Source organism: Manacus candei, unplaced genomic scaffold (genome assembly GCF_025592945.1).
Source record: "Manacus candei isolate 608988 ecotype Guabito, Panama unplaced genomic scaffold, ASM2559294v1 h1tg000025l, whole genome shotgun sequence".
Classification (NCBI taxonomy): domain Eukaryota; kingdom Metazoa; phylum Chordata; class Aves; order Passeriformes; family Pipridae; genus Manacus; species Manacus candei.
In genome coordinates, this window is record NW_026138073.1 from 584,235 (window position 1) to 610,631 (window position 26,397).

General features: G+C 50.3%; 1 protein-coding gene across 4 annotated transcripts in view; it reads left to right on the plus strand.

Annotated features, from left to right (window-relative positions):
- SRGAP3 (SLIT-ROBO Rho GTPase activating protein 3) overlaps positions 1-26,397 on the plus strand; it is an 83,380-nt gene that overhangs the window by 17,061 nt on the left and 39,922 nt on the right. For all 4 annotated transcript variants that reach the window (XM_051788632.1, XM_051788633.1, XM_051788634.1 and 1 more), the window contains exons 2-3: positions 23,061-23,253; positions 25,947-26,109. In XM_051788632.1, the coding sequence (XP_051644592.1) occupies positions 23,061-23,253; positions 25,947-26,109 (356 nt within the window). The remainder of the gene's footprint in view (positions 1-23,060; positions 23,254-25,946; positions 26,110-26,397) is intronic.

Genomic DNA, 26,397 nt, shown 5'->3' on the forward strand with positions numbered 1-26,397 from the left:
ATCTATCCCTAACCTGTGCCTTCCTCAACTCCAGCATGTTTTCCTTAATTAGTTCCCCGAAGGCCGTTATGTGTGATTTTTCCCAAAGAGGGAGCAAGAACAAGGCCATCAAATGATAAAGCCTTGGGAGCTGCTGTGGTTTGTCTGCTGGGATGAGGGACATGTGCCCTCTCTGAGAGCAGCACCCAGCTCTTGGAAGAAGTTTGATGTGTGTTTCACTAAAATATTTTTAGCTGTACCATTTTTGTACCAATAACTGTGATTTTTTCAGGTGTTTGTAGGGGGATTTTTGTGGTCTGGTGAGGCCCCAGGTCAACCAGGCTTTCTCTGCTGCAGACCTGCACCGTGGCACGGCCGCCCTGGGCTGGGGGGGGAAGGCAGTGACAGCCCCTGGCTCTGTGGAAGAGGCTGCTTAGTCAAAAAGACTTTCCAAGCTAATATTTTACCCATTGGCTTATTAAACCATGTATTATTTCCCCAAAAAGATGCCTCTCCTCTGTATCTTTAGATCTTCCTGGCAGCACAGACGTCTTTGACAGATGCTCATCTAGTCTGTTGGTAAAAACCTGTGGTGCTGGGAGATGTGACATCCTCCCTGGTTGGTCTGCTAACCTGTTGGTCTGTTTGATGCTTTTTTCCCCAGTGTTGAACTTGAATTGTATTTGCATTTTGTTTTGCGAAATTGTATTTGCATTTTGTTCCTGCATTTCCCTCAGTGCTAGTGAAGCAAACTTGTGAAGAGGGATTATCTAAGGAGAAAACTGCATTAGAAATATCTTAAAATTTCCATGAGAGTGCAGTTGTATCCCAGGTGAAGCACAGAGCCACTGTGGCAGTCCTCCACCTGGAAGGCTGGACTGAGGTGTTCGGGGAAGCTACTGTGTGTTCTGATGGACTTGATGGTCGTGCTGCTGCCCAGAGGGGCTGGAGAGAGGGCAGCAGGGGTCTCCTGAGGCTCAGCAAGGGAAGTGCCAAGTCGTCTTTTTTCCAAAAGATGGGGAAATAGCCCTTTTAGAGTCATTATACTATTACAGGTTGCATTTCTTAAAAAGCACACTAATAAAATAATGGTGGGCTGGTCTCTAACTGGATTTAAAATGTTTCTCATAATTCACTAATGTCTTTCCCATCATGATGCCAGAACGTCTGTTGTGACTTTGAGGAGGCAGCAAATGCAATTTGGAGAGAATTCTGAACGCCATTTATTTTAGGCAGGATCTTAGTTCTCACTTGTAGAGCTTCCTGCTATTGCTGAGAAGGCACTTAAACGTTTCTCCTTGTTCTTGTGTGCTATTTAATCCCATCCGTGTGCTGGAGGCCCCCCCGTAAATAGTGCTGTGTGAAGCTATTCAGTTCAATACAGTTTAATGGAGGTGGTAAATGTTAGATGCTTGCCTGGGGCACACAGTTCAGTGGCCTGTGCCCGAGGTGATTCCAGCCCTTCCTGTTCCTGGCCCCTTGCCCTGGCCCCAGGGACCCAGTGTGTGCTGGCACCCAGCTCTGCCTGGCAGTCAGTGGGAGGACAGCACATGGAGAGTCAAGGACAAATACCTGTTGGAGTACAACCCTCCCTTTGCTTTCTCTTGTTGGCAATATTTTGTCTTTGTCTTCCTCTTCTTGGTAATGCCTTCTTCCTCTTTTTGTGTTATCCTGCATCTTCATTAGCAGAGATTCCTGCAGTACTTTGCTAAGAGCAAACCAGCCATTCTTTGGTGCTCAGGCAAAGAGCAGGAGCTTCCGTGTCAGTCTTTGTGAGCACAGGAACTCTGCTCCTGCAGTGAGGACACAGCTGTCCCTCTGTCTCTCTGTCAGTGCAGGAGGTGCCCTTTACTGGGGACAGTCCTCGACAGGAACAGTCAGTGCTGCTGAAACTTAGTGTTTTGTCCTATTTTGCATTTATTAGCATATACTAATTATTCATAGGAATAATTACCCTTTACCAATTCACATTAATTTAGATGGCTTTTGAAAAGCAATCAAGAGGAGCAGGGAATGATAATGCATCAAAGGGAATAAGGATACGGCACAAAAGAAATAGGGTGCATTTTATGTAAGCGACCATGTCAAGTCACTGCAGTTACTGGAACTGAGTTTGATGGTTGGTGCAAAAGGTCGTCTCTGAAATGTGCTCCACACCTCAAAAGTCCATTTATGCTTCTCATCTCATTTCTGTGTCTCTTCAGTGAGGAACAACGTCATCTTATGGAAGACAGCATGAAAACAGACAAAACCACATGCTAGGTCGTTCCACCGTTCCCAAGTGGGTTCCCTCTCTGTGCACAAGTAGGGTTAAATTCATAAGTGCTTCTGTTATCAGGGAGCACACAAAGCTTCAGGGTATAACGTATTTGTGCCTGCCCTTGGCCATAGGGATGGGCACTGGAGTCTCCTTCATGACCAGGGCCAGTGGGGGAAGGTCTTGGCTGTACCGTCAGTTCTGGGGGGTTTGGGAGGGTCACTCACCTCTACAGTGCTCTGAAGTGTTATTGTCTCCAGATCATCCAGAGTTTTTGAACTAGGCCATGAAGATGAATATCCTAGTGTCAAATGAGACTCATGGCCTAAAAATACTGACTATGTTCTTTTGCTCTGGGTTACAGATGCTGCTCTGAAAGCCAAATGTGATGTGATGAAATAAGAGTGCCTTGGTAGACAGAGACATGGAGAGAGTAATCCTTAGAGAAGGGCAGGAAAAGGCAGGATTCAGTTCAGGTTAGAGGACAGACTGAGCAGTGGATAGGGCTCCAGTGGTCATATGCATATTGGAGGAGAATAACAACTATGTATGGGGTTAGTGTTCGTGGTGCTTCAGTGCTTAAAACCTTGTTTTCTCAATTCAGTGAGATAAATCTCTTCTGTTTTTCCAATGAGCTTGAAACTGCTCCTGTGCAGACTAGTGCCAGTGTTGGATCAGCTGGCCCTGCTCAGCAGGAACAGCCCCACAGCCCCGTGTGATTCCAGTCAATATTGGCTGCTTGTGGTGAGCACAGTCCCTCACTGGGAGTGTCTCACAGAAGGAACAGCTCTTGCACTGTAAACAAACCCCAGTGAGCTGTGTCAGGTATAGTTTCTGGATTATTTTGCTGGCATTGGCAGAATTTTAGTAATTGAAAAGAAATCTCCATTGAGGAGCATTTGCCAGGGTGTTGGTTACACACTTTAGGTGCAGGGAGGGGTGGGCATCAGTTTGATTAGTCTGGGATAATGTGGTGTGTTGGGAGATGTGGAGCTGGATGCTGCTCAGGCTGGTTCTGTGTATTCTGCTGCAAGTCATTGTTCCACATTCATTATTGACAGCTAAATAAGTGAGCCCCTAAGTTCCTCACTGCTTCAGCTTTGTGCTGTCAGATTGGAATGAGGACGTGCTCTGAATCTGTGCGATACAGCAGGACTTGTGTTAAACAAGGAACACGGTTGTTGTAGGATTAGAGACTTCTGTTATCCCTGGCATTGATGACAGGATATAGTCATAACATTAGTAATTCACGTGAGGAATAGTGGCAGCATGCTGCCACCTTTACTTGTTTGAAATTTTATTTTTTAAGAAGTCTGTGTACAGCATAAGGAGATAAGGAAAATACAGTTTTCTACCAGAAGTGCTTCAATACTTCCTTCCATTTAGAAATTAATTGGTAAGGACATACGTGCAATAATGAAGAATGCTTTGAAAGAAAAAGGTTGTGAAAATGTTCTTTCACTTTGGGATCCAAACCCACAAAATCTGCTGTCTGGGGCCTTGGGAATTCCTTGGTCTACACTGTGCTTACCCATTTTCCACAGTAAGTGCAATTCCAGGGGGGATCTCAGTCCATAAAGTGCTATTGGACATCAATGGTGAGCTGTTCACCCAGACAGGTTTTGTCTGGTTTGTGTCGAGAGGGGCAGAGCCAGTTTCAGAGTAGGGAGGAGGCGTGTTCCCAATGTGTCTAAAATACACTGCTGTGCATGGGGGTCCGGTCTGAATCCCAGAGCCACAGAGGTGACTCCTGCCCCTGTGCACAGCGAGAGGATAGACCCACATAGACCTTCCCAGGCTGCCTTTTGTCCTCCCACACACCTGGTTAGCTTGTCTTGCCTGAGATGCTACAAGAGGAGGCATTTTATAGTGTTGGGTGGAGAGATTTAGACTTCAGTTCAGGTCTGGCTGTTGAGTGAAGAGATGGTGCTGAACAAAGTTCAGAGTCACATAAATTCGGGCAAGCTGATGTGTGGGAGAGAATGAGAATAACATACGGAGCAAAGGAAGGAATGGCTGTCAGAAGGAGCCTGAGGGACTCCTACTTTTTCAGAGAGTTCATCCAAGCAAGTGGTGATGGGTGTCTCAGGGGCAGAGGTTAAAGGCGCTGCTGGAGGAGCTGATGAGAACAGGGTGGGCCCCTTTGTGAAGCTGTTCTCTGGGATAAATGATGCCAGAAGGAAGCACAAAGGGGACTCTGCCCCAGGAGTGGGCAGAGGTGTGAGGTGGAGCCTGGCTTTGGGCAGCTGCTCACTGGGGAGGAGCACTCAGAGGAACCCTTGGGCTGAATTCTGCCATTTTAAGTGGGTAAAATTGTGGCTGATGCTTTCAAAACATGGGAGGTTTGAGAAGAAGAGATAACACGTGTTTGGAATGCTCCCAACATGTAACATATTGCACATGTATTATGTAGGCTCGGGGAATGATGTTTAAAATAGCTGAGCCCACAGGCTACTTGGACAAAGCAAATATCAAGAACAGTAAGTTCTCCTCTTGCTAAGCTTGACTTGCCCTTGTTACTAAGGTCATTTCAGTGTGTATTTTGATAGCTCTGAGGTACTTGTGTAACAACTTTGTGCTTCAAACATTTATTTTTTTTAACTTAGAAGGAAAATGTTTTGCCAGATTTTCATCAAGCTGTCAGAGAGGGCTTCGTACATGCAGGAGCCATGGAGAAACACTTTCCTAAGTAATTTTACTTCTTTTTCCCTCTTAGGCTGACAAATCATGAGAAGCAGCTTTTCCCATCATGCAGAGAAAAGAAATGGTTCCTTGGGGAGCTGCAGGTGTGCTCTGGGTTGGAGGAGGCAAGAACCTGTCAGTCACTGCTGGGAGTGGACAAGGAGCATTTGTCCGTGTGCCAAATGTCAAACCCTGTCCTAAAAACGGGCTAAAACTGCCTGAGGATATGACCCCTCGAGATGATCTTGGGGCCAAGGGAGGTTCAAGATCCGTGCCCAGAGATTACTCAGCATTTCAAAAAGGGGATTTGGAAGGACTGCGGTAAAAAAATTTCCATATGGAATACAGACTTGCATGGAACAATAATGCAGTAAAAGATGATCACGTGTGTAAAGCACTGTTGTTGCCTAAACCCTCTATGTTTTAGCTAAGTATTAATACCAACCTGTGGCAAATCCTTCTTCTTTGTAACACAGCTCTAATTGCTTGCTTTAGTCTCGTTCCAACTAGCCTGAGATAGCGTTGGCAATTTAATGTGGTGTGGAGGAGCATCCTAAGGCCACATGGAAGGATACCTAGGGACAGGGCTGAGGAGAAGCTGTGCATGAGCTCAGTGTAGAGAGCAGCAGCTCAAGGGCTCTCTGTGCCTCTGCTCCCGAGTGCCCCCCCTCAGACCCGCCGTCCCGCCTTGGCTGCCCTGTGATCTCAGCTCTCTTGCCAAACTCACAGTGTTTCTAACAGATTTAGCCAGGTTCTGTTCCTCTGAACTCCTGAAGTTGGGAGGAGGAAAGAAAGTGCAAGGCAAGGAAATCCTGGATGTGCCCACCCATCTGCACAGAGAGGCAGAGGATGTGTCTTCTGTATCAGCTTTGGAAGGACAAAGTATCAAAATTACACGTGTGAGTGATAAATGTGATATTATCAAAAGCAAATGTAGTTAAAGCAGCTTCTAAATAAGCCGGGAGCAGTAGTGATTCAGCAGAGAGGGGCTATAAATACTGGAGCTGATGCAGCAGCTGCAGCTGGGGGGGCAGCAGGAGAGAAGGGAGCTGGGAGGCTCTGGGATGTACCGGGATCTGCACGTGTTTTGAGAAGCTGTCAGAGAGAAGAGAACCAGAACTGGTAATTACAAGGTGCTCTCCAGATGCTTAGTCTAGAGTTAAATGGTTGATTTCTGTAGGTCCTCCGTTAGATCAAGGAAGAAACAGAAGTGGTGACTCGAAGTTGTGCTTCAGTTGTGGAGGGGGCGTGGAGGAGCTCGTGCAGGTGCACAGACACCTCACCTGCACTGGAGCAATGCTGGTGTTGCTTTTGTGTCTGTATTCCTAGCAGTTGGGGGGGAGAGTTCACAGCGGTAAATACACCCTTAATTTAACAGGAAGTCTACAGTAACTGGCTCTGTGTGGTGCTTTTGGGAGATGCAGAAGCAGGGGAGCAGTGCCTGCATGCTGTGGAGGGGGGTGCGTGGAGATGGCATGGTCACAGCTGACAATTCAGAAGGATTAAAGGCAAAATAATGTTCTGATGTGCTTTTGCCTTTGAAGATTATCTGGTGAGAAAGTCATGAGATGTGTTAGATGTTTATTTGTAGGGAGGTTTCTGTACATAATTGCTTCTATTTGTGCCTTGGGCATTTGCAGCCATATGTTTTTTAAATGAATGGTAGAAACCAGGGGCTGACAGCTTTAATTCCCCCCGTTCTCCCAGTCCTGCAGGGCTCTGCCCTCTGACATGCTCCCCTCTTCTGTCCCCACTTGCTGGAGTGGTGCAGCTATGGGGTTTCTTGTGCTTCCTTTTAGTCTTTGTTTTCAGTCCTTAGATTAGGTTATATTTGGATGGCTTTATTTGGAACAGTCCCCATGTTCCCTCTTGCTCACCCTGTCCCCCACTGAGGTGGCAGTGGCATGGTGAGGGTTGCTGGTGGCTGATTCCATCCCTCTGTCTCCTGTGTGTTTTGCTCAAGTCTGGAGTTCGGGTGGGCGGGCAGTTCATTAGTCTTTCTGCAGCATCTATGCAGATTGCGGTTTGAGCTTATTTTAGAAGTGAAAAATCAGGAGCAATTAGCAATCTGCTCAGGAGGGAGCTAGGAAAGAGGCAGACAGCAGCTCTGTGGCATGCAAAGCACCGGCCCCAGCACTGACCTCAACCAACACGTCTCCACGGTAGCCCGTGGGCTCGTGGCCGTCCGTCAGTGAGGTGCTCCCGTCCTGCCGACAGCCCCTGCCGACAGCCCGCAGTGGAGTAAAGCCACTGCACGGGATGAACGTGGGAGTTACTGCTGGAGTGGAGATGCAGGTGCGGTCTCACAGGCTCAGGTGAAGCCCGGGGAATGTGGCAGCAGTGCTCTACAGGAGAGGCAGAGGCGTGTCCATAGCCTGACGTTCAAACCCAGGTACCCCCTCATGAGGGGCACAGGCTGCCCCAGGATGTCCTGTGGTGCCTCCTCACCCTATGCCTGTGGGGAGCTGAGGTGGGTCAGGCCATGGCACGTGCCAGCTGACTGTCAGGGAGATCTGAACGAGGGTTAGATCTGCCTCTCGGTGTCAGTTCACGTAAAGAAACAAGTGACAGTCTTTATTTGCTCACCTGCCAGGACGATGCGTTACTTCGGTGTTTAATCGACTGTTGTTACCTGGCTGGTACCTCAGCCAACCCGAAAACTCCATATTTTTGCCTTATGTGAAGGGATGTAATTCAGAGAATTGGAGAATTCTGCACATTGGAGCATGAGCAGAAGAGAAGGAAGGGATTTTCTTTTTTAAATAGTGCCTTGACAGAAGGAATGCTGGAATGCTTACATGCAGTCCTTGTCTTCTCTGCACATGTGACACAAGGCAAGCACGGCAGGAGAGTCCTGCAGGGAGAGCACTGCAGTTCTGGCTCTCTGCATACCAAGGGAATCAAGTGAAATATTTGAGGGATTATTTTCTGTCACCTGCAGTGACAGCTGATTTTAGCCAGAGCTGTAGCTGTGGGAGGCCTTTCTGCCCTGATGGTGCTTCAGGAACAATCCACGCACACTGGTGTACATGGATTGCATTTGCCTGCTGACTTGCTTCCCCTGGAGCTGCCCAAGTACCTTTAAGCCTCTTCTGATTTCTGAGTGGGAATTTAACACTCTTGTACTACACTAGGCTATTTCTGTGTTTTCATTGGTATTGTTTATCTATAACCATCTGGTTCTGCACCCACATATAAATGAAATAAATGAAGCCTGGGATGCTGGGGAAGATGGTGAGAGTAGACAATGTGCTTTATGCTGACTTCCCCTCCTTTGAAGGCAGGAATGCGATCACTTTGTCCAGAGGATGTGATGACTCTCACAGAAGTGAAGCAAGCAAGGGTAATTATCTCCGCTTTGTGGGTGGCACAGCCCAGCGATCCCAACACAGAACATATTATTAGCCTCAAGTTGAGCTGTCTGCAGCCTGGAACTTGCTCCAGGTCTCTAGTAGATGATGGGTTCGTGAGGAAGTTATGAAGTATTCATCTGGATCCTGTCTGCTGTGGAAAACCCTTTGGAGAGTGTCTCCCCACAGCTGTTGGATTCTCTATCGCACATTCATTACCTTCTGAATGTCCACATGGTCCTTCTGCAGTATGATAGTGAGATTCTGCAGGTCTTTCTTCACCCAAAACTGCTAGTGTAGTTTGAGGCCGGGTTTGCAGCCGTTGGGGAGTGTCATGCTGGTTCCTGGGAAGGTGCAATTCCTCCCTGCCTTTGTGCTTCCTCTCTGCAGGCTGGCTGGATCCGGTGACTGATGGTGTGCTTTCATCAGTGACAGCACAGCTTTCCCTTGCTATTCCAATATTGTGCTTTTTCTGGGAAAGGAGTGAGGAGCAGCGCCTGCCTTGGGCTGACGTTTTGCTGATCTCTGAGGCCGAGGCTCCGGAGGAAGCAGCACCACTGATTTCCTGGCAGCAGCTGAGCCTTTCCTGCTTGGTGCTGATGAAGGCAGTGAGCAGAGACCTGCCCTTGCCCTCAGCCCAGTCCTCTGTGCTGGGATTGCAAAGGCACAGTGGGGATAGTTAACCAAGAGGACATGGAAGAGCAGCATTCCTGGGTGAGGAGGACGTGCCCCAAGTGAAGCATGATCAGGCTGTGGAGATGCACAGGAGGTTTTGGTCTGGAGGCACAGCATGGAGCTGGCTGGGCACTGCTGGGGCACATCCGTGCTGGGTACAAGCTTCAGGGAGCTTGTTGCCTGTGATATTTTTGGGAACGTTAAATCAAGCAAATAGAAGAAATTGGGCAACGGCTGCTATTGGTCTGGCTGATTCCTACAGGCTCCTAAATTTGAGTCTGCTCTTTTGCAATTCAATTTTCCTCATCATTTTCTCTGTCCCTCCCAGACTAGGAGCAGTTTGGCCTTGGACCAAAGTTCACGCTTGTCTCCACTGCAGAATGGCACAGTGGGAGACAGAGCAAAGGCAGAGATGTCCAAGGAAAGACTTGTTTTATCCTGTCTGTAAAATTAGGCTGGTAGTCCTTCCCTCTTTCTTGAAGATGTTGAGGCTTATGTGATTACCATTTACAGGATGCTTTGAGACGTGAGATGAAAAGTTCTTTAAGGAATTATCCTATATTTTTAATGCATGTAAAGCATTACCCTGGAAGAGAATTGGTTCAGTGGATCCATGAATGCACAGATTTTTTCAGGCCAGAAGTCACTGCTGGATAATCTGATCTGACTTGTGTTATAATATTTGATCCTGTTAGGGCTGTACAGAGGTTGGGGAGCTTGTGCAGATACCCGGGGCTGGCTGTAGGAACTGTCTGCAAAGCTCTGCTCTCTTAATGATCTGTGAAATCTTTCCATGCCAGGATTAAGGAATGTGAGGTGCTGGAGTGAACCGCTTAATGATCTTCTCCTTTATTCCATCTCAGTGGCTCAGGGCGGGATTCACATTCTTGTACAGCTCTTTCTTTCCCAGTTTGAATACATTCTCCTTTGCATCTTAATAGCCCCAAGCCCCGAGCTCTGGTTACATCATTTTTGGGCATTCAGTGCATAAAAGACTTTCTCCAGCCCATTCCAGTGCCCCCCACTAGCTGTGTTTCTGTGCTGGGGAGTGGGCATATGAAGGCTCTGGAACTGATGCCGGCTGTGCAAGAGGGCAGCCAGAAGAGCTGTTTTCTCTGGGGGAAAAGCCACCATCTGTTTTTGTGAAGCTTCCTTTGCTCTTCTTAAATCTTGAACAAATGCAGCAGATCTGTTTGGCTCTTTCTTTTTAATGCTTTAACCAGTTCTTACAGATTTCTTGCACCCCTTATATTCCTAACAGGCAAAGTCAGAGGAGGCACATGCCTGAGGAAGCCAGCTGTGCCACTTTCCACTTTCTTGTCCTGTTCCTGCTTAGGAAGTGGTCGGTCGGGACAGAGCTCACTGGGGCAGAGCTGCTGGCTGTGGCACACAAGGGCCTGATGGAGGCAGGGACCCCCAAAAGACATGGGCAGCAGAAGATTGCCAGGGGCTTTGGGATGCCAGAGGCTTGGATTGGACCTCTTTGAAGTTTGACTTCTTTAAAATAACACCAAAAACCACAAATCAAAGAAAAAGAAAATAAACCCCAAACAACAAAACCAACCAAAATCCCCTGAAAGCTTTGAGTTGCTGGGCAATTCTGAGGTCTTGCTTCACCTCCAGTCCTGTAAATTCTCCCTTGCAGTGATCAGTGTGGTCAGTGTAGGACCGTGTAGTTCAGATGACAGGGTGTTGTGGGGGCAGTGAATGAGATTTAATCCCTTAGTGCTGCTCACAGTCAGACAGAAGTGGTGGGAGGTGTGACCAGTTCAGACTGTGAATTACTACTGGGCAGTCTCTGTTCCCAAGCAAACAGGGAGGTGCCAAGGGGTGTGGGAAGAGGAGCATGAAGATGCTGCAGCTGAGGCACAGCCAGGGGTTTCCTTCACGGCCTGGCTGCCCTCCCTGGGGCTGCTGTCGCTGTCCCTGTGTGGTGTCACTGCCAGAGCCCTGCGGGCAGTGGGACAGGCACAGACCCTTCCATTGACATGGACCTTCCCTCAGCTGAAGCAGGCGAGGGTTAAATGAAGCAAAGGGCTGGAGTGGCCCAGGAGCTCCCTGGAGGAGGACCTGTTGCAGAGCTGTGCTGTGTTCCTGGTCCTGTGCCCTGCACCTCGTGGGCAGGGGCTGTACCTGTGTGGCCGCAGGGAGATCCGGGCTCAGGCACTGCCCCTGGGGCCACCCCTGGATATGACCTGTGCTGGCAATGGCCGAGCAACACTAGTGGTGCTGCTGGCAGAACTCTGTGCAAAGCACGAAAAAACTTGAAAATGTGCATTTCTGCTGCCTAAATTTAGCCCCCAAAGCTTGTTTGGTCCTGGTGGCAATTCCTGTGGTAAACCACAGCTTGAAAGTGAGGGTCAGCCACTTCTCCAGTGTCTGACAAGAATGTGGGTAAACACCTGCTGCTGGGCTCCAGCTGCACACATGCTTCTCTTCCCAGAGAGAGGTAGAGAGAACAACTTTGGGTTAATTTGCCTCATTTCTGCGTGGTGCAGCCCCTGTGCCAAGTGGCAGGGAGTTACTGCAGGCTGGGTAGGGCAGAGCTCTGCTGAAGTGCTGTGCTGGGGGCAGGTTCCCTCTGTCGTGCAGGGGTTTATTTTGGGCAGGACAGACCCTGTCCCCTGTGCCTGCAGGCGGGGCTGGCCAGGTGCCTGCTGGCCCTCGGGACATCTTGGGACATGGCTCCCGTCAGTGACTGCACTGAGCCCTTGGCTCTGCTCCACATCCGCATGCCAGGGCTCGCTGTGCTTCTCCTTTGGTTCCTCCTTGCCCTCGCCCGTTTCCGAGTCACCAGCTGCCTCTCTGCTAACATGTGTTCCACACTGCTCAGGGATGGCTATAAAAAATAGAGGTATTTTAAGAGACTGGTTAAATGTCTTCTTGCTGCAATTCCTTTGGGCTGGATTCTGTCTTCAGCAGCACTGGAGTGATTCTGGACTAATCCTGATGCTGGTTTTAGGTGGATTATGTCACATTTTTGCAGTATTTCCAATAGGAAGTTTGGATTCAGATGTGTGAACTTGGCCATTCTTCCCATCAGTCCTTCCTGTACCACCACCTTGCCTCTGACGGATGTGTCCATAGTGATCTCAATGGGATTGGGATGTTTCTTCAGTTATTGGAAAACAGAATATTAAATGACTAAATTCTGCTCTGTTTTTCCTCTCTTCTCTAATAATGAACATCTTGCCAAGTTCTTCAGAAAACAGTGTAGTCACCAGCGCATTGAATTCATTAGGGGCTGGCATGGAGACAGCAGGAGAGCGGCTGACGCCCCATGGAAAAATTTGCAATACAGTCGCTTGAGGACCTGTCTGCTTGTGGATTTATCTGAGTGGGTTTTGGTCTACACTTGAATTTTTCTTATTGGGAAAAGATATTTTGACACTGGAGTTCAGCTTTTTTTTTTTTTTTTTTTTTTTTAAGAAATAATTTCCCTTTGCTAATTTTTGTAGTCAGTGAACCTTATGGAAGGAGATTTTTGTGTGTGATAAAGCGTGGCAGGCAGGTAGTGTGAGCTGCACTGCTCCTGGCAACCTTCCTGCTTTCCAGCCTGCTTCCATGGGACAGCAGCCGTTCCTCTGTTGAGTGGAGATTTCTCCTCCAAGCAGATTTGCCTGCTCTTTAGTCTCAAAGAGGGAGGACCCAGCATCCCTGGACAACACTGGGTTCCATGCTGAGAGCACGTGGAGGGATGGCTGCCCGGCTGCAGTCGGTGTTCCCAGAGCCAGGGCAGCTGCTGTCGGCGTTCCCGTGGGTGCCCAGTCCGGGCACTCCCCTGCCCGCTCTCTCTTCCTGTCTGGCACACATGGTGTGTGGTTTGAAGTGCTGTTTCTGTTCTTAAATTGAACGTAATTGCAACACATCATTATATCTGTTCTCAGACGGTCTTGATCCATGGAAATTTTGGCCTTGAGGCTCAGCTGAAGTTAAGAATAAACACAGTTTGGGTTTCTTTGGTTGGTTTTTGGTCTTCCTGTGAGCCAGGAGTGTGGGCTGTCCTGCAGAGCTGTCAGCCTGGCAGTGCTGCCTGTGGAAGAGAGCTGGGTGCTGTGCTTTATGCAAAGCACTTGCTCCCTGCTGCCTCCTCATGAGCCAGACTGGCCCTTCCCAGATCTCTGTCCAGGGTCAGTTTTTGAGGGAAATCTGCTGCCAGGAACTCCTGTGGGTTTGGAGTACCAAGGTCTGTGACAAATGCCACCACCTTGCTGTCATGTGCAGGGACAGGAGAGGGAAGGGGACTGTGTGAGGAGCAGCATATGGGATCTGCTGCTGTGACTTGTGGTGGCAGAGCTTTACCACCTTGTTCTTGTGCTTGCCCAGTTTAATTTTCATCATTTCAAGGCTTCACTGTTGCTGTCTCAGCTGTGGTCTTTGTTCTCTGACCCTGAGGAGCTGCCCTCATCTTCCTTTGCCCTCTGCATTTAGCGAGGGGCTGCTGGTGGACATTTTTTAAGTCTTAAGCCCAGTTCAGTGCTCTCATAAGCATTGTGTCTGTTTAGGCCAGGACTAACAATCTGAGAGGTTTCCTGAGAAACCCCGTATGTGCACAGTCTGTACAGCAGGAGCCTGTGCTCTCTTAGCAGCTGCTTTTGATCTTTCGTTATTTGGTGGCTGGAGACTTATTTGTCATCTAGGAAGGTGTTTTGTGACCTAGAAATTTCTAGTGGGATGGAATTCCCCTCTCTGATGTGCCGGTGAACAGTCAAACGGAAATAGCTGTGGTGGCTCTAACTGATCATCTGATCAAGGATGTTCTGCTTTTCTCACAAAGAATGCCCTACTAACTTATATTCTGAAAGTATAAAAGCAAAAAAATGACTCAGTTGCTTTATTTTCAAAACTTTACAACTCTTTTTCATTTGCATTTTGAATTTTGGTTTGAAAAATGAGGGGGAAGAAATTACCAGTGTTTTAAATCTGGCCTAACCTGTTGCCCCTGCTGCAGTGGTTTCCTGAGAAGTTCTGGGTGCTGCAGGGTGAGTGTCTGTGCTTCAGTTAAAAAGCAGAAAGGGATGATGGGGAAAAGTTTCTCCTGTATTCACAGAGGCATTGCTGTGAATCTCGGGATCAGGTAGTCTGACCCACTGGGGTTCAAACGTGCTCCATGGAAGGTCTTCTCTGTTGGGTCATGTCTACATGCTCTTGAGTAGCTGCATGTCTTGTTGTGGCTTGAGTCCTCCATGCAGGGAGGTTGTACCTTGTGCTGGTAGAGAACAGAAGGTAGAACATCTCTGCTGCTCCAGTGTCCATGTCCTTGTCTGTCCCCTTCTCACACTGCAGCTTCCTGCCAGGAGCCCCAGCACGGACCCTGTGCCCTGGAGAGGGGGAGTGGGAGTGAGGTGGCCACCAGCAACGCCTGGTGCTTCCTTCAGCTCTAGATGTTTCTCTAGACCACTGTGCTGGTCTGCTCTGGTCTGCCCGGGTTCTCCCAGTGGTTCCTGCAGACCCATGGGGGGAAGGGGCTGGCTTGGATGCCAGGTCTTTTTCCTCTGGTGATGTTCCGTGTTTGGGGACCACTGCTCAGGAGAGTGGAGTGTCACAGCACTGGACCCTTTGGCTCGGGTTGCTTTGCAGGAAGCTGCTGAATGTTTCTGTGCAGAGCCATTAGCTTCTTCCACAGGGAGAGCAGGAACATACCATCAAACTCTTCTGACCGGGGCTTGGGGTGGGGCTTGTTCCTACTGGGATACAGGAGCCGGCAGATCTCATGGAAAGGATAGCACTTTCTGCCTTGGTCTCAGCTTCTGTGCATTTGGCCAAGTTCCCAGAGGGTCAGGAGGCCCCTGCCCTGCTGGGATTGCAGAAGGATGCTGTTTAAGGAATGCAGTGTGGGATTTACACTCCTCGCAGATGAGTGGAAAGCCGTGGAAAGTCATTATCAACCCATTTCTGCCCACTTGCAGCTGGGGCCTCTCAGAGGGGATGCACATGGAGATGATTCCTGTAGCCATTGCTGCGGTGGGCTGACCACGGAATGGAAGAAACCTGATGAAGGCCAGGCCCACCCCAGGCCGTGCATCCTGATGCCCTGTTCGCCCCACGTGTGCCCATCTGGGCTGGGGCAGTGGGAAACACTGCACCATGTTATTTACCTGTGCATTTTGCTGGGGGTGAGTTGGGTTTCGGGGATGTCTTGTTAGAAAGAAAATCTGTGTGTCACAGGAGGGAGTGGGAGGCAGAGCCCGAGCCGTGGCTGTGGTCGGTGTGACCCAGCTGTGTTGCTGCCCGTGCCGGCAGGAGAGGGTGGCACTGCCGGGAGGGAGTGACAGCCACAGTGTCACTGCCCCTCGTGGAGCCCATGGCACGCGTGGAGCTGATGGCACGGTGGGTGTTCAGGTGCTATACCTGGCCCTGCTGGGGTGCCTGTCTTTGGGCACCCCCTCACTGGTGCCCCTGTGCTGAGTACTGGCACAGCCGCTCAGCTCTGCTGTGTTGTTTCAGTTAATTACAGGGGAATGAAGCCTTGTTTCATACTGTTTATGCAAAGATCCCTATAGAAATGGAGATTTTCTTCACGGTTTGGCCACTTGTTTCTTGGATGTGTGGGAGGGAGCCCATCCTGCACCAGGATGCTTGGTCCAGACTTGCAGGAGCCCTCAGGACCTGGCTGTGCCCTTTAGGAATGAGAGATGAGCAAGCAGGGGTTTGGGCAGGGTCCCAAAACCACCTTGGTTAGAAGCAAATGAATGTGCTATTTTCCTGACTCCTGAGCTGCGAGTTGGGGCTTCCAAACCTGTGGCCTCAGGGATGCTGCCCCCAGGACATTTCTGTGCACTGCCCTGGGTTCCCTCCAGGACAGGGGTTTCTCAGGGGAGGAAGAAGTCACTGGATTCAAGATTTAATTTCTTACACTTTTCTTTTCAGTAGTTGCAGATGAAGGTGTTGCCTCACAGCCAGCGAGTGCCAGTGTGAGGGTTCGATGTGGGTACAGGCAAAGCTGGGGCCGTGCAGGAGAAGTGCCGCTGTGCTAGAGTGGGCTGGGGATTAAAGACACACATGAAAAACCTGTATGAAAAATGCCAATGCCACAGTAGTTGTTTTCAGACTGGAGAGAGGTGTTTTCCTTTCTCTTTTTTATTTTTTTTTTTTTTTAACCTGGAATGTCTCGTTTCGGATAAAAAGCTTGTCTTGTTCTTTGTTTTACCAGGAGCCATATCTCTTGTCTTTGACTAGGCAGGGATGTTACTAATGACACAGAAGGAAGGAAGGAGGGGGGAGGCTTGTTGGCTTGCTTTGGGCTGTTTGCAGTATGCCTTCCCTGCAGCTTCTCTCCGCTGTGCTGGGAAGGATGCGCTGCTGGCAGCTCTGCCTGCGGATGCTCCAGGCCGTGGTCCCTGCAGCTCCTTGGCTGTTCAAGCTCAATAGTGGCACTGCTTCGACCTGACAAAGCCTTGGCAGCACCATCCCTTGTTCTCCCTGCCACTGCTGCCAGACCATGTTGGCACGTGGAAGTGACTGTGGATGGAGGTGGTGGGAGCAGGAGCATCCCCTGAACATGCTGTGCCGTGTGGGTCTCGAGGCTCTGCCCTGCCAGCATCCCTGTCCGAGAGGGCTGAGCCTGGCTCTCCCTGGGATCACCTGGGGGTTCCGGTGGCTCTCGGGGCTGCGCTGGCAGTGCCTGCCTGGAGCGGGGCTTTTTCTGGTGGAACAGCCCGCTGGCATTTCATAATGGATCCACAGTCCAGGTGCATTAGCTCTGTGTGTGTGAGGGCTCTCTTGAGGGAAATGGTGTGTGCTGGTGAAACATGGGATGACAAAGCACTAGAAAATACATCTGAGGTAATTCCATGGTGAAGAGGGCTGAGCTTTTAGGGGAGGCAGCACATGGATACTCTGAAGTGGGAATAAAAGCATTTGGGAGTCAAATGGCCTTGTTAGTGTATTCCATATTTGTAGAAGAATTGGATCCTCCCGGAGTCCAGCTTGCTGTGCTATATTTGCAATAAACTATTGGTTTTAATCCCAATGGTGAGGAAAATAATGGCTTTTGTTGCCAAGCATATTTTCTCACTTGTCACAAATCAGTGGGGTGAAGCATATGTTCGAGGAGTGCCTGTCCCAGGCTGTCCAGTGGGAGGATCCGCCACCGTTCTCCTGGACAGATAATTTGGCATCGCAGAGCAGCCGCCCCGGCCGGGGAGGTGGGTGGGCTGCAGCCAGACCCCTGGGCTTGGGATTTGGCTGCAGAGCTTGGTCCTGCTCCCTGCCAGCCGAGGACGGATGTCTCAGACAGCTTTCATCCCGGCCCGTTGCTACAGAAACCTCTGCTTTTGTCTGTCCCTGTCTGAGCAGCCAGAGCCTGGCTCTGGCCTGGCTGGACCCTGGGGGAGGGCACTGGGGAGGAGGCGGTGTGAGGAGGAGGAGGATGGTGCTGGCTGCAATCTGCAGCTGCTGGGGCTGGGCTGTGGGGGGTTCCCAGCTGGCTCTGCTGGCTGGAGCGTCACCCATTCCCAGGGCTTCAGGCTCCCCTGTGCTGGAGCACACCTGGCTCCTGTGTCTCTCACATGTCACTTCAGGCTCCACACCCTCACGAGTCTTAACTATCCAGGATTTTCCACTGCCAGCTTTTCACTGGTGTTTGCCCATGTAGAATTTGGTTTATTTAATAACCCACCCTACACTTGACATGCATTGCCCTCCATGAACTTTGCAGCAGGTCCCAGTGTCCTTCTGCTGTGGCTGATGCCAGTTGAGGAGCTTGGCCCTTACCAGCACTTGAGGTAAGAAGTATTGGAGCCAAGAGTTACTGGAAGAGGGGGAGACTTGCAAAATAACTGCCTGAGAACAGAATTGTCTCACCAGCCCATTTACTGCCAGAGGATGAAATCCCAGCTCCATTGAAGCTGATGGGAGTGCTACCACAGTCTCAGCTGGAGCTGGGATTTCAGCATGGTATTTGTGAATTCCTGAAATTCAAAGATGCTGCTGCCCACCAGGAACATCCATGAACTGTATGGAAACACAAGGAATAAGTGAATGAAATTGATGATGATAGTAATAATAATAATAATGTTTACCACTGGTAAAATTCACATTCATCTAATGGCATTCATCTGTGTTTTAATTGTGATATTTAAAAAATGAGACCATATGGAAAATATCCTTCAGCAAGCTGAGGGTGGGAAGGGCTGGAGTAGCAGCGTGTTCGTAATGACTTGGAGCTGAGCTTGTTGTCTTCGGCTTGACCTCTCCACATCAGTGTGTTGGTTCTTATAGGAGTGCTCAAGTTTGTCACAGTGTGTCCCAGATAATTTTGCTCTTTGTCAAACCCTGCCTCATCCCTGTGTCAGAGGTATGCTATTTGGATGTGTGTGAGTGTTCCCGGGCTCTGTGCGTGGCTGCCAACATTGTCCTCACTGGAACATGGATGAGGTGAACAGCCAAGGAGAGGAAAAAATGAGGCTTACCCTGATCTACTGGCTGAGATGTTAGATCAGCGCTTTTCTGGTGTCTTGAAAAGGTTTGGGGAATTGTCTTTATGCTCTCCCTGGCACACTGAGTGTCCGTTTCCAACCCAGCACTCCCTCAGGTTTGGGGTTGGCCTCGTAGGAAATCCAGGGTTTCCAAAGGTTCGTGTTTCCAGCAGCCCAGCAGAAGTGCCCCTGAGAGTCAACTCCTCTCGGGGCCCAGTTTGAGCTGTTGATGTGCTGCTTGGGCTGACCCATAATCTTACCAATTTTTTTCCATTTGTTTTTTTGTGGGTTTTTTTCCACTTTTTTTAATGTTACTGTTCACTTACAAACCTGCCAAAGGCTTAATGCAAATCATGCCTCTCATCTCCATGATCTGTTGCACTCGGGTACCAGCTGGCTTCTAGTGGTGGGAAGGGTTTATCCTGCAATGGGTTTATTCTGTGCTCTGTGTTGTGGGGCTGACTGTGGCCATCACACTCAGTTCCCTCTGTGTCCCCTCTGGCTCTTGGAAGCCTTTCACCAGGTTTCAGAGGGATGGGAGCATTCTTGGGGGTCTTAGTGTGGTGGGAGGCTTTGCCATACCTTGGCAGCCCAGAAGTGTGATTGCTGCCAGCATCTCACGTGGCCTGAGGATAACGAGCAGTTGTGGCTGTGATATGGGTTGATTGATTCAGAAACATTACAGAAGGCAGTTTGCCAGATGTTCTGGTTACAGATGTTCCCTCTCTCTTCTGGATTAGCAGTCCTGCAGCCTATCTTGACCATTGCTGTGCTCCTTACTTTGCCAAGGAATTTTGTTTTCTCCAGGATCCTCGCCAGTGTGTTTCAGAAGAGCTGAGGAAATCAGATTTCCTGCATTTTCTATCCCGATTCTGCATTTTAAATAACAGGACTGCTCACAGTGGAAGCTCCTTCTTCTGAGCAGAAGTTAAGGTTTTGGGGTTGGGTGCTGAAGAAATAATTATCTAATGTGGAAAACATAATTGGCATTCAGTTTAAAGCTGGAATTCCAGGCCTGTGAATCCCCCCATGATGAACAGGACGGATGCAGCTCATGCTGATGCTGCTGACCAGAAGATTGCTGGTGAAGGGCTGTGGGTTTTGATCTGGGTTGTAGGTGTTGCACTGGGCATTAGCAGAGCTGTGTTGGGTTTGGGTTTGCTGGGGACCCGCTGTCCCCACCCCTGCTGTGTGAGCAGGCTGGGTCGGAGGGAGAGGGGGAGGGCAGAGGGTGTTGGGATCAAACAGTGCATGGTTGCCTGTCCCACGTGGGGCTGGTCTGCAGCTCCACTGCGCAGGCGGGGGGAGATGGATGCCCTCCGAGTGCTCCTACTGTTCCCTAGGCAGCAGGCTTGAAGGGTGGAAAAAGGCTTTGCTGCCTGCCTGTGTTTGTTCCTGGTTCGATGAAAAGGCATTTAACTGAGAGGAGAGTGCCATGAAATGTGGCAGCAGAGCATAGCTGGAAGCAGGGAAGCGACTGCAGGTGCTGTCGGGGCTGTGTCCGTGAGCGCTGACTCCCAGGGGCCCTGGACACTGAACGGTGTCCTTCTCTCTGCTGTCACATCTGTCTTTGCATTGATGATGTCAGCAGCCCTTCGTTTTGTTTTCTACACAAACCTTTCCCATTCAGCAGCAGCAGCAGCTCCAGGGGTCAGTGTCCATCTCAACTGTTTGTGTGACAGCTCATTGCTGGGTGGCTTTAGGGTCACAGCTCCCCATGTCTGCAGAGCCTGCCCTTTGCTGCCACACGCCGGGGTGGCACTGGCCTGGCTGAACTCCTGCAAGGAGGCTTAGAAGTGTCAAAACAACACATTACAGGCATGGGAAAAACAAAGATATTCTGTTGATGAAGGTCAAAGTGTGCTGGGGATAGAGCTGGACCCCAGCAAACTGGGGACAGAGAGAGTAACAACTGAGGTACTCTGACACCAGTCATTGTGAGACCTTGTTTGCAGTGACAATTTAGTTTCTTTTTCTCCATTCTTTTAGCAGCCATATTTATTTATTTTAAGGGTCTTTCTAGCATTCCCTGTAGAGTGAAACTGTCCTTCATTTTGGGGTTTCTGCATGCTGTGTGTGAGGGCTGATGTCTGTGTGCAGCAGATGCCCAGAGTCCTGGGGGGGCTCTGGCTGGGCAGAGGCTGCAGTTGTGCCGAGCATCCCCACTGCGTCTCACCCTTCCTCCTCCGCCTGGGGCCTCAGCCCTTCTGGCTCCTGTGTCAGCATCCTCGTGCCTGCAGATGGGCTGGATGCAGGTCAGGAATGAGCTGGAGCACTCCAGCTGCTGCAGGGATGGTTACCTGGTTCTCCAGGCAGACTCTGGGAACAGAAAATGGCTTTGCTGGTGGCCGCGTGCCACGTGTCGAGTCCCTCGCCGTGCCTGGGTGTGAGCCTTGGAGGCATTTTTATGAACAATTGTGCTGTCCTCTCATAATGTATCAAGAACATAAAGAAAGTGCCCAGGGAGGGTCCCACATAAGGTGAGTGATGAATTTTGGTGCTTTCAGCATTCCTTATTTCCATGAGTTTTGATTTTAGGTGCCCTTTGTGAAGCCTCCAGTCCCATCACTGCCACCATTAAATGACCCAGTGATGAGTTACCTGCCAGGCTTCCAGAGCTCAGGCTCACATGAGAGTTGTTGTATGAAGAAATGTTGAAAAATACCGGATTGCCAGGTTACGATAATGGCAGTTTTAACCTCCTCTACATGAGAGCCTCACAAATTTACGGAGCTCAAAATAGTTCATAAATCTTTGGTGATTTCAGTCAGTGCTTTGCATCACCATTACATCATCATTTATTAATTCACCGTCCAGCATGAAGTGATGATTGTGTAGACAGGATCTTGCAGTGGTGAGGCCGTGGGACAGCACAGTGCTGGCAGGGACTGGCAGGGCCTGCCTTGTGTGCGTGTGTGTAATATGTGGGCACTGAGGATTATTCCAGGCACAGGAATGACACCTCTGTGTTGCCTCGATGCGGGTCACTGAGTGTCCCAGTGACCATGGCAGCCATTTCAGGCGGTGCAGGTATTTTTAGTTGCTGGGGGTTTTGTGAGTAAGGTACCATTTGTCATCCTACCATGCTGAATTTGCAGAAGGAGCCAAAGATGAACTCTGGAAAGCAAAGTGTCTCAAGGAGCTATCTCACCTCTGCCACGGGGTGTGTGGCAGTGGGGGGCGTGGGGCTGCGCTCCCCTCTCCTCGTGGGCTCTGGGAACAGGCAGGCAGCATATGGACCTGTTCCATCAGCCCACCCCTGCAATTCCGGCTCCTCTGATCCCTCCGCTGCGCAGCTGCTCCCTGAAGCCAGCTCAGCCCAATTGTTCTCACTTTGAATAGATTTTCCTACCATCTAGTCTCGTTTTTCCTCCTGTTTCCAGCTCTCCACACCCCCTCCCATGGGGCTCCCCATCCCTCCGGGCAGAGCCCAGCTGCTGCTCCAAGAAGAGCAAGCGGCTCCTGCAGAAGTGTCCCGGCCACATGGGCTTCTGAGAGCTGCAGAAACCCTGCCTGGGGCTGGAAGGGTTGGGAAAGGTTTGGAAGGGTTGGGAGGGTGTATTTCCATTGTGCCCTGTGCCACAGGTGCTGTGCTGCTCTTCTTGCAGACAGGGTGAGGGTCTGGCTGTGTCCTTGAGCAGCGCTCCCTTCCCAGTGCCTGCCTGTCTTCCTGAGATCAGCTCTGTGCTGGGGATTTGCAGCTTGACTGTGTGATATGATATGAGGGAGCTGGAAAAAATGCAATTGGTCTTTGACCATGGGAGAGAACTGTCCTCAAAATGGGGAGGATCAAGGTGAAAAGTACAACTCTGGCATAGAAAGAGGAGAAATGTTAAACTGTTCCAATAATCGGGGTGTGCTGAACAGGAGTGTGCTGTGCCCAAGGTTGTGGGTTCTGGCAGGGCCAGGTGAGGGTCAGCACTGGAGACCAACTCTGTTTGCTGCTCCTGGAGTGCCTGTTCCCTGCAGGACCCAGTGGGTACCTGGGCTCCTGTGGGAGACACTGGCTATCCAAGGAGCCCATCCCCACTCCCACACAGGCACCTCCGGACACTGCCGAGCCCACTTTGGGAAAGATCGAGGGGGCTGCAGTGTGTCTGTCCCAGTGAATGAAGGTCCCTATGGGAAAGCAAATAAACCTGGAACAGATGAAGCTCGTGGTGTTTGTGAGCTGGGATTTGAAGGGTCCAAAAGACTTTTTAAGCCTTTGAGCCAAAGCCACATTGGATTTGCTGATTAACCCGGCAGTGTGGGAGGATGGGGTGAAAGGAGGGTGCATGGCAGTGCCTGCTTCCTCCAGGTCAGTACTGGCTGTCCTGTAGGTCTTCACATGGGCATTTATCAAGAAATAATATATTAGCTTATATGCAAAGAGTACGGGATTTCAGGTAGTACCAGATAGATTGAAGTAGCATTTGCTGAATTCAGAAGGCAATTGAAAGCTCTGAAGTTGCTCTTGGGCTCCTATGCAGCTGTTTGTTTTGACAAGAATGAGGTTTAATATGAGGCTGGTCAATGGAATTGTTCAGCTCTTGCTTGGCAAGAAGATCTGTCACCTTTAGCAAAGCCTGGATTCACCCCAGGGCTCAGAAGGAGCTCCAGCAGAGCTGTGCTGTTTGCTCTGGGACAAGGAAGGACAGCCCTCCTGCCAGTGTCTGCTGCTGACATTGTGTTTTGTTCTCTCTTGTGTGTCTGCAGAAATCCGAACGCAGCTGGTGGAGCAGTTCAAATGCCTGGAGCAGCAGTCGGAGTCGCGCCTGCAGCTGCTGCAGGACCTGCAGGAGTTCTTCCGCAGGAAGGCCGAGATTGAGCTGGAGTACTCCCGGAGCCTGGAGAAGCTGGCTGAGCGCTTCTCCTCCAAGATCCGCAGTTCCAGAGAGCACCAGTTCAAGTAAGCAGGTGTTCCCGGGGCAGACTGGTGTGAAATGGTTGGCTGGAGGCTGCTGCGAGCACTGGAGGTTGGTTTGTAGCTGCACAGTCCTAAAGTGCAGTACAGTCCATCAGGTGACCTCCTCTGTCTTGTCCCCAGGCAGGGCTCACCAGAAGAACTGGACATGTCTCTTGCCAAGACTTCCACCACAGCATTACTGGTCTGTGCTGCCTGAATTGCACTTACTATGCCCTTCTTGAGTAAGACAGTAAAAATAGGAATCAGGGGCCAGGAAGGAGTCAAACCCCTTGATTTTTTGAAGGAGCTTGAATTCATCCACTCGTTTGACTGTGCAAATTGCAGTGGGCCCGGTCTTTACCCCTGGTTTCTGCATGTAGCCCAGTCCTCAGCTCTCCAGGAGCTGCGTGTTGCACTCAGGCTCGCTGACAGGCTCAGGCTTGGAAGCAGTTTCTGGAAATCGAATTTACTGCAATTTATTTGCAGTGAAGCATGTGTGTTTTCTGTACACAGCCTGCGGTGCTGGAGCCAAGCACATCCTTAATGGAAATATTGTGAAACAAAACTTTGAAATAGGAAGTATGAACTGGATGCTGGGATTGTGTGAGAATGAAACCGATGATGCAAATTGTGAAATCTGTGGATGTGTGAATATGTGTTTTCAAAAGCAGCTTCTTTTCAGTTTAACCATACTCTCGAGCTTGGTTAAACAAGAAAATATCTGAAAAAAATAGAAAGCAAAACAAACTTGAGGCGGAATTTCATTCTGGAGGTGAGCACTCTGTGGTGAGGGTGCTGGCTGGTGTGTTCCACTGGCTGGTGACCTCAGGGCTCAGGTGAAGGCCACTGCCCTGTTGCTGCTGGGGGCTGGTCCCTGCTCCCCGCCCGTCCCCGAGTGTGCCGGCTCGGACGACGCTTGCACGGGCTGTTAGTGGCTGTCAGGGTTTATTGTGTCCCTTGCCATGAGCAGCTCTCCTGGTGCTGTCGGGGCACAGGATCTCTCTGGGCAGCACTGGCAGAGCCGTGGGATGTGCCCGGCAGGATCTGTGCCCGGGGCCACATGGCAGCCCCTGCAGCACCCTGGCTGCTCCCCTGCACCACAGCAGCCCCAGCTCCCCACCTTTGCCTCCCTGGGCTGCAGCAAGGCCTCTGACTCTTCTTCTGCCAGTGATGTCCATGACAGAATCTCTCAACTGGAATTGTGCCCTTTGCTCCAGATGAAACTCGTGCCATTCAGTTCAGTGGCCAAAGACTGCAGCCACTGTTCAGCACCTTTCCCAGAGAACCTGGGAGAGGTTTGCCTGTCTGATGCCCTTCGCCTCGCCAGCCCTGGGCTCTTCACAGTCTGTTTCTTCCTTTAACTCCTTGTGATTTTTTTTCCCATTTCAGCTGCAAGAGCAGTGATTTCTGCTGTTACGTTACTAAATCCTATTTATTCTATATTACTAAATCCCATTTAATCTGTTTACTTGGTCTCTCCAGCGAGTGAGGCTTTGCTGGTGTCTTATGCCAAACTCTGCTGCTGCTGAGTTGCCATTCAGATCCTTGCTGTCCTCTTGGCATGCAGCTGTTGTGTGTCAGTTGTGTGGTGCTGTGTGCTGTGTCAGGGATAACTGTCCTGGAGAAGGAATTGGCCAGGAAGGAGCTGTGGCTCAGAGATGAGCTCACGAAGGATCGGGGGGTGTCTGGTCTCTCCCACTAGCTCAGAGCAGTGTTAAGGCTCTCCATTGCTTGGTGTGCTCACAGTTCTGGAAGCTGCTGCTGTGCAGTGTCCACAGGTGACAGTGATTGTCCACCTTTATTAAACACCTGGGCACAAGTGCTGGCGGTGATGGTGTTAATTGGGTCAACTGGATTTCAGCGCTTGCTCCTGCTGAGTCCTCACTGCCCACTCCATGTTGAGAGACTCCCTTCATACACTTTGTTCTTCCTTGCTGCTCTGTACCTGCCCTTACCAGGCTCATCTGTGCTGTTTCCCCAGCTGCTCATGTGTGTCATTATTCTGCTGAGGCTGTGACACTCATAAGAATTACAGTCCCTGTGGTGCTCCTTTGTCCCTGTGTCGCCGTGTGCAGCGGGCTGTGCCCAGCCCTGGAGCTGGCAATCACTGTGCTGCTGCGGCTCCTGCTGATTCCAGTTCACATCCAGGTTCATCCAGATTTCTGTATGTGGTTGTTCTGTCTGTGTATGCACACAGAGGTGTTCTGGAGTCCCCTCCAGCACACCTGAGCGTGTTCGTGTTGTGCACAGACACTTGGGGGTAACATTGGATGCAGAACCCTTTCTTGAACACTTTTAAGTGCACTAAAAGCAGCCCAGTGGATTGGGTGGCAAACGGGACCTCCTGCAGTGGGCACTGACAGTCATATTTCATAGCATGAGTGGAAAGAAAAAGCCGAACTCTCCTTGCCAGGGATGTCTCTTCTCCTGTGCCACCTTCCAGAGCACCCAGTGCAGGAAGGGGCTGGCTGACTGGGGGGCTGGTGTGGTTCCCATGCTCGTGTGCCACTGAACGTCCCTGTGGGGCAGCGCTTGGACAGCTGGAAGAAGAGATCATGCACCTTTCTGTGGGCATGCCAGATCCCAGGGGATGTGTGCGAGGGAGGGAGGTGGTGTGCTGGCAGCATTCATTTGAAAATATGTGCCTTTTTGACTTGTTCACTTGACCTTTGTCGTTTTTCCCCCCAATTCCCCAGAAAAGATCAGCACCTCCTTTCCCCTGTGAACTGCTGGTACCTGGTCCTGACGCAGACCCGGCGGGAGAGCCGCGACCACGCCACCCTGAACGACATTTTCATGAACAACGTCATCGTGCGGCTGTCGCAGATCAGCGAGGATGTCATCAGGCTCTTCAAAAAGGTAACCCGGGCAGCTGGGGGGAGTCCTGCTCACTCAGGGTCCATCCTGGCATTTTAATCTGAAGTGGAACCATCATAGATGTTGCAGAGCAAATCTTCTGAGGGACTATCACTATAAGTCTTTCCAGATAATATTTATTCAAGAGTTTTAAAGAAACAGATCTAGAACTGCCAAGTGACAAGCAGTGAGGTGTGACCTGGTGCTCAAAGTGGTGTCGGTGCCGGAGAGATGAAAGGTGGAACTGAGATGACTTTTTCTAAAGACTCTTGGAGGCCTTCACTGGACAGA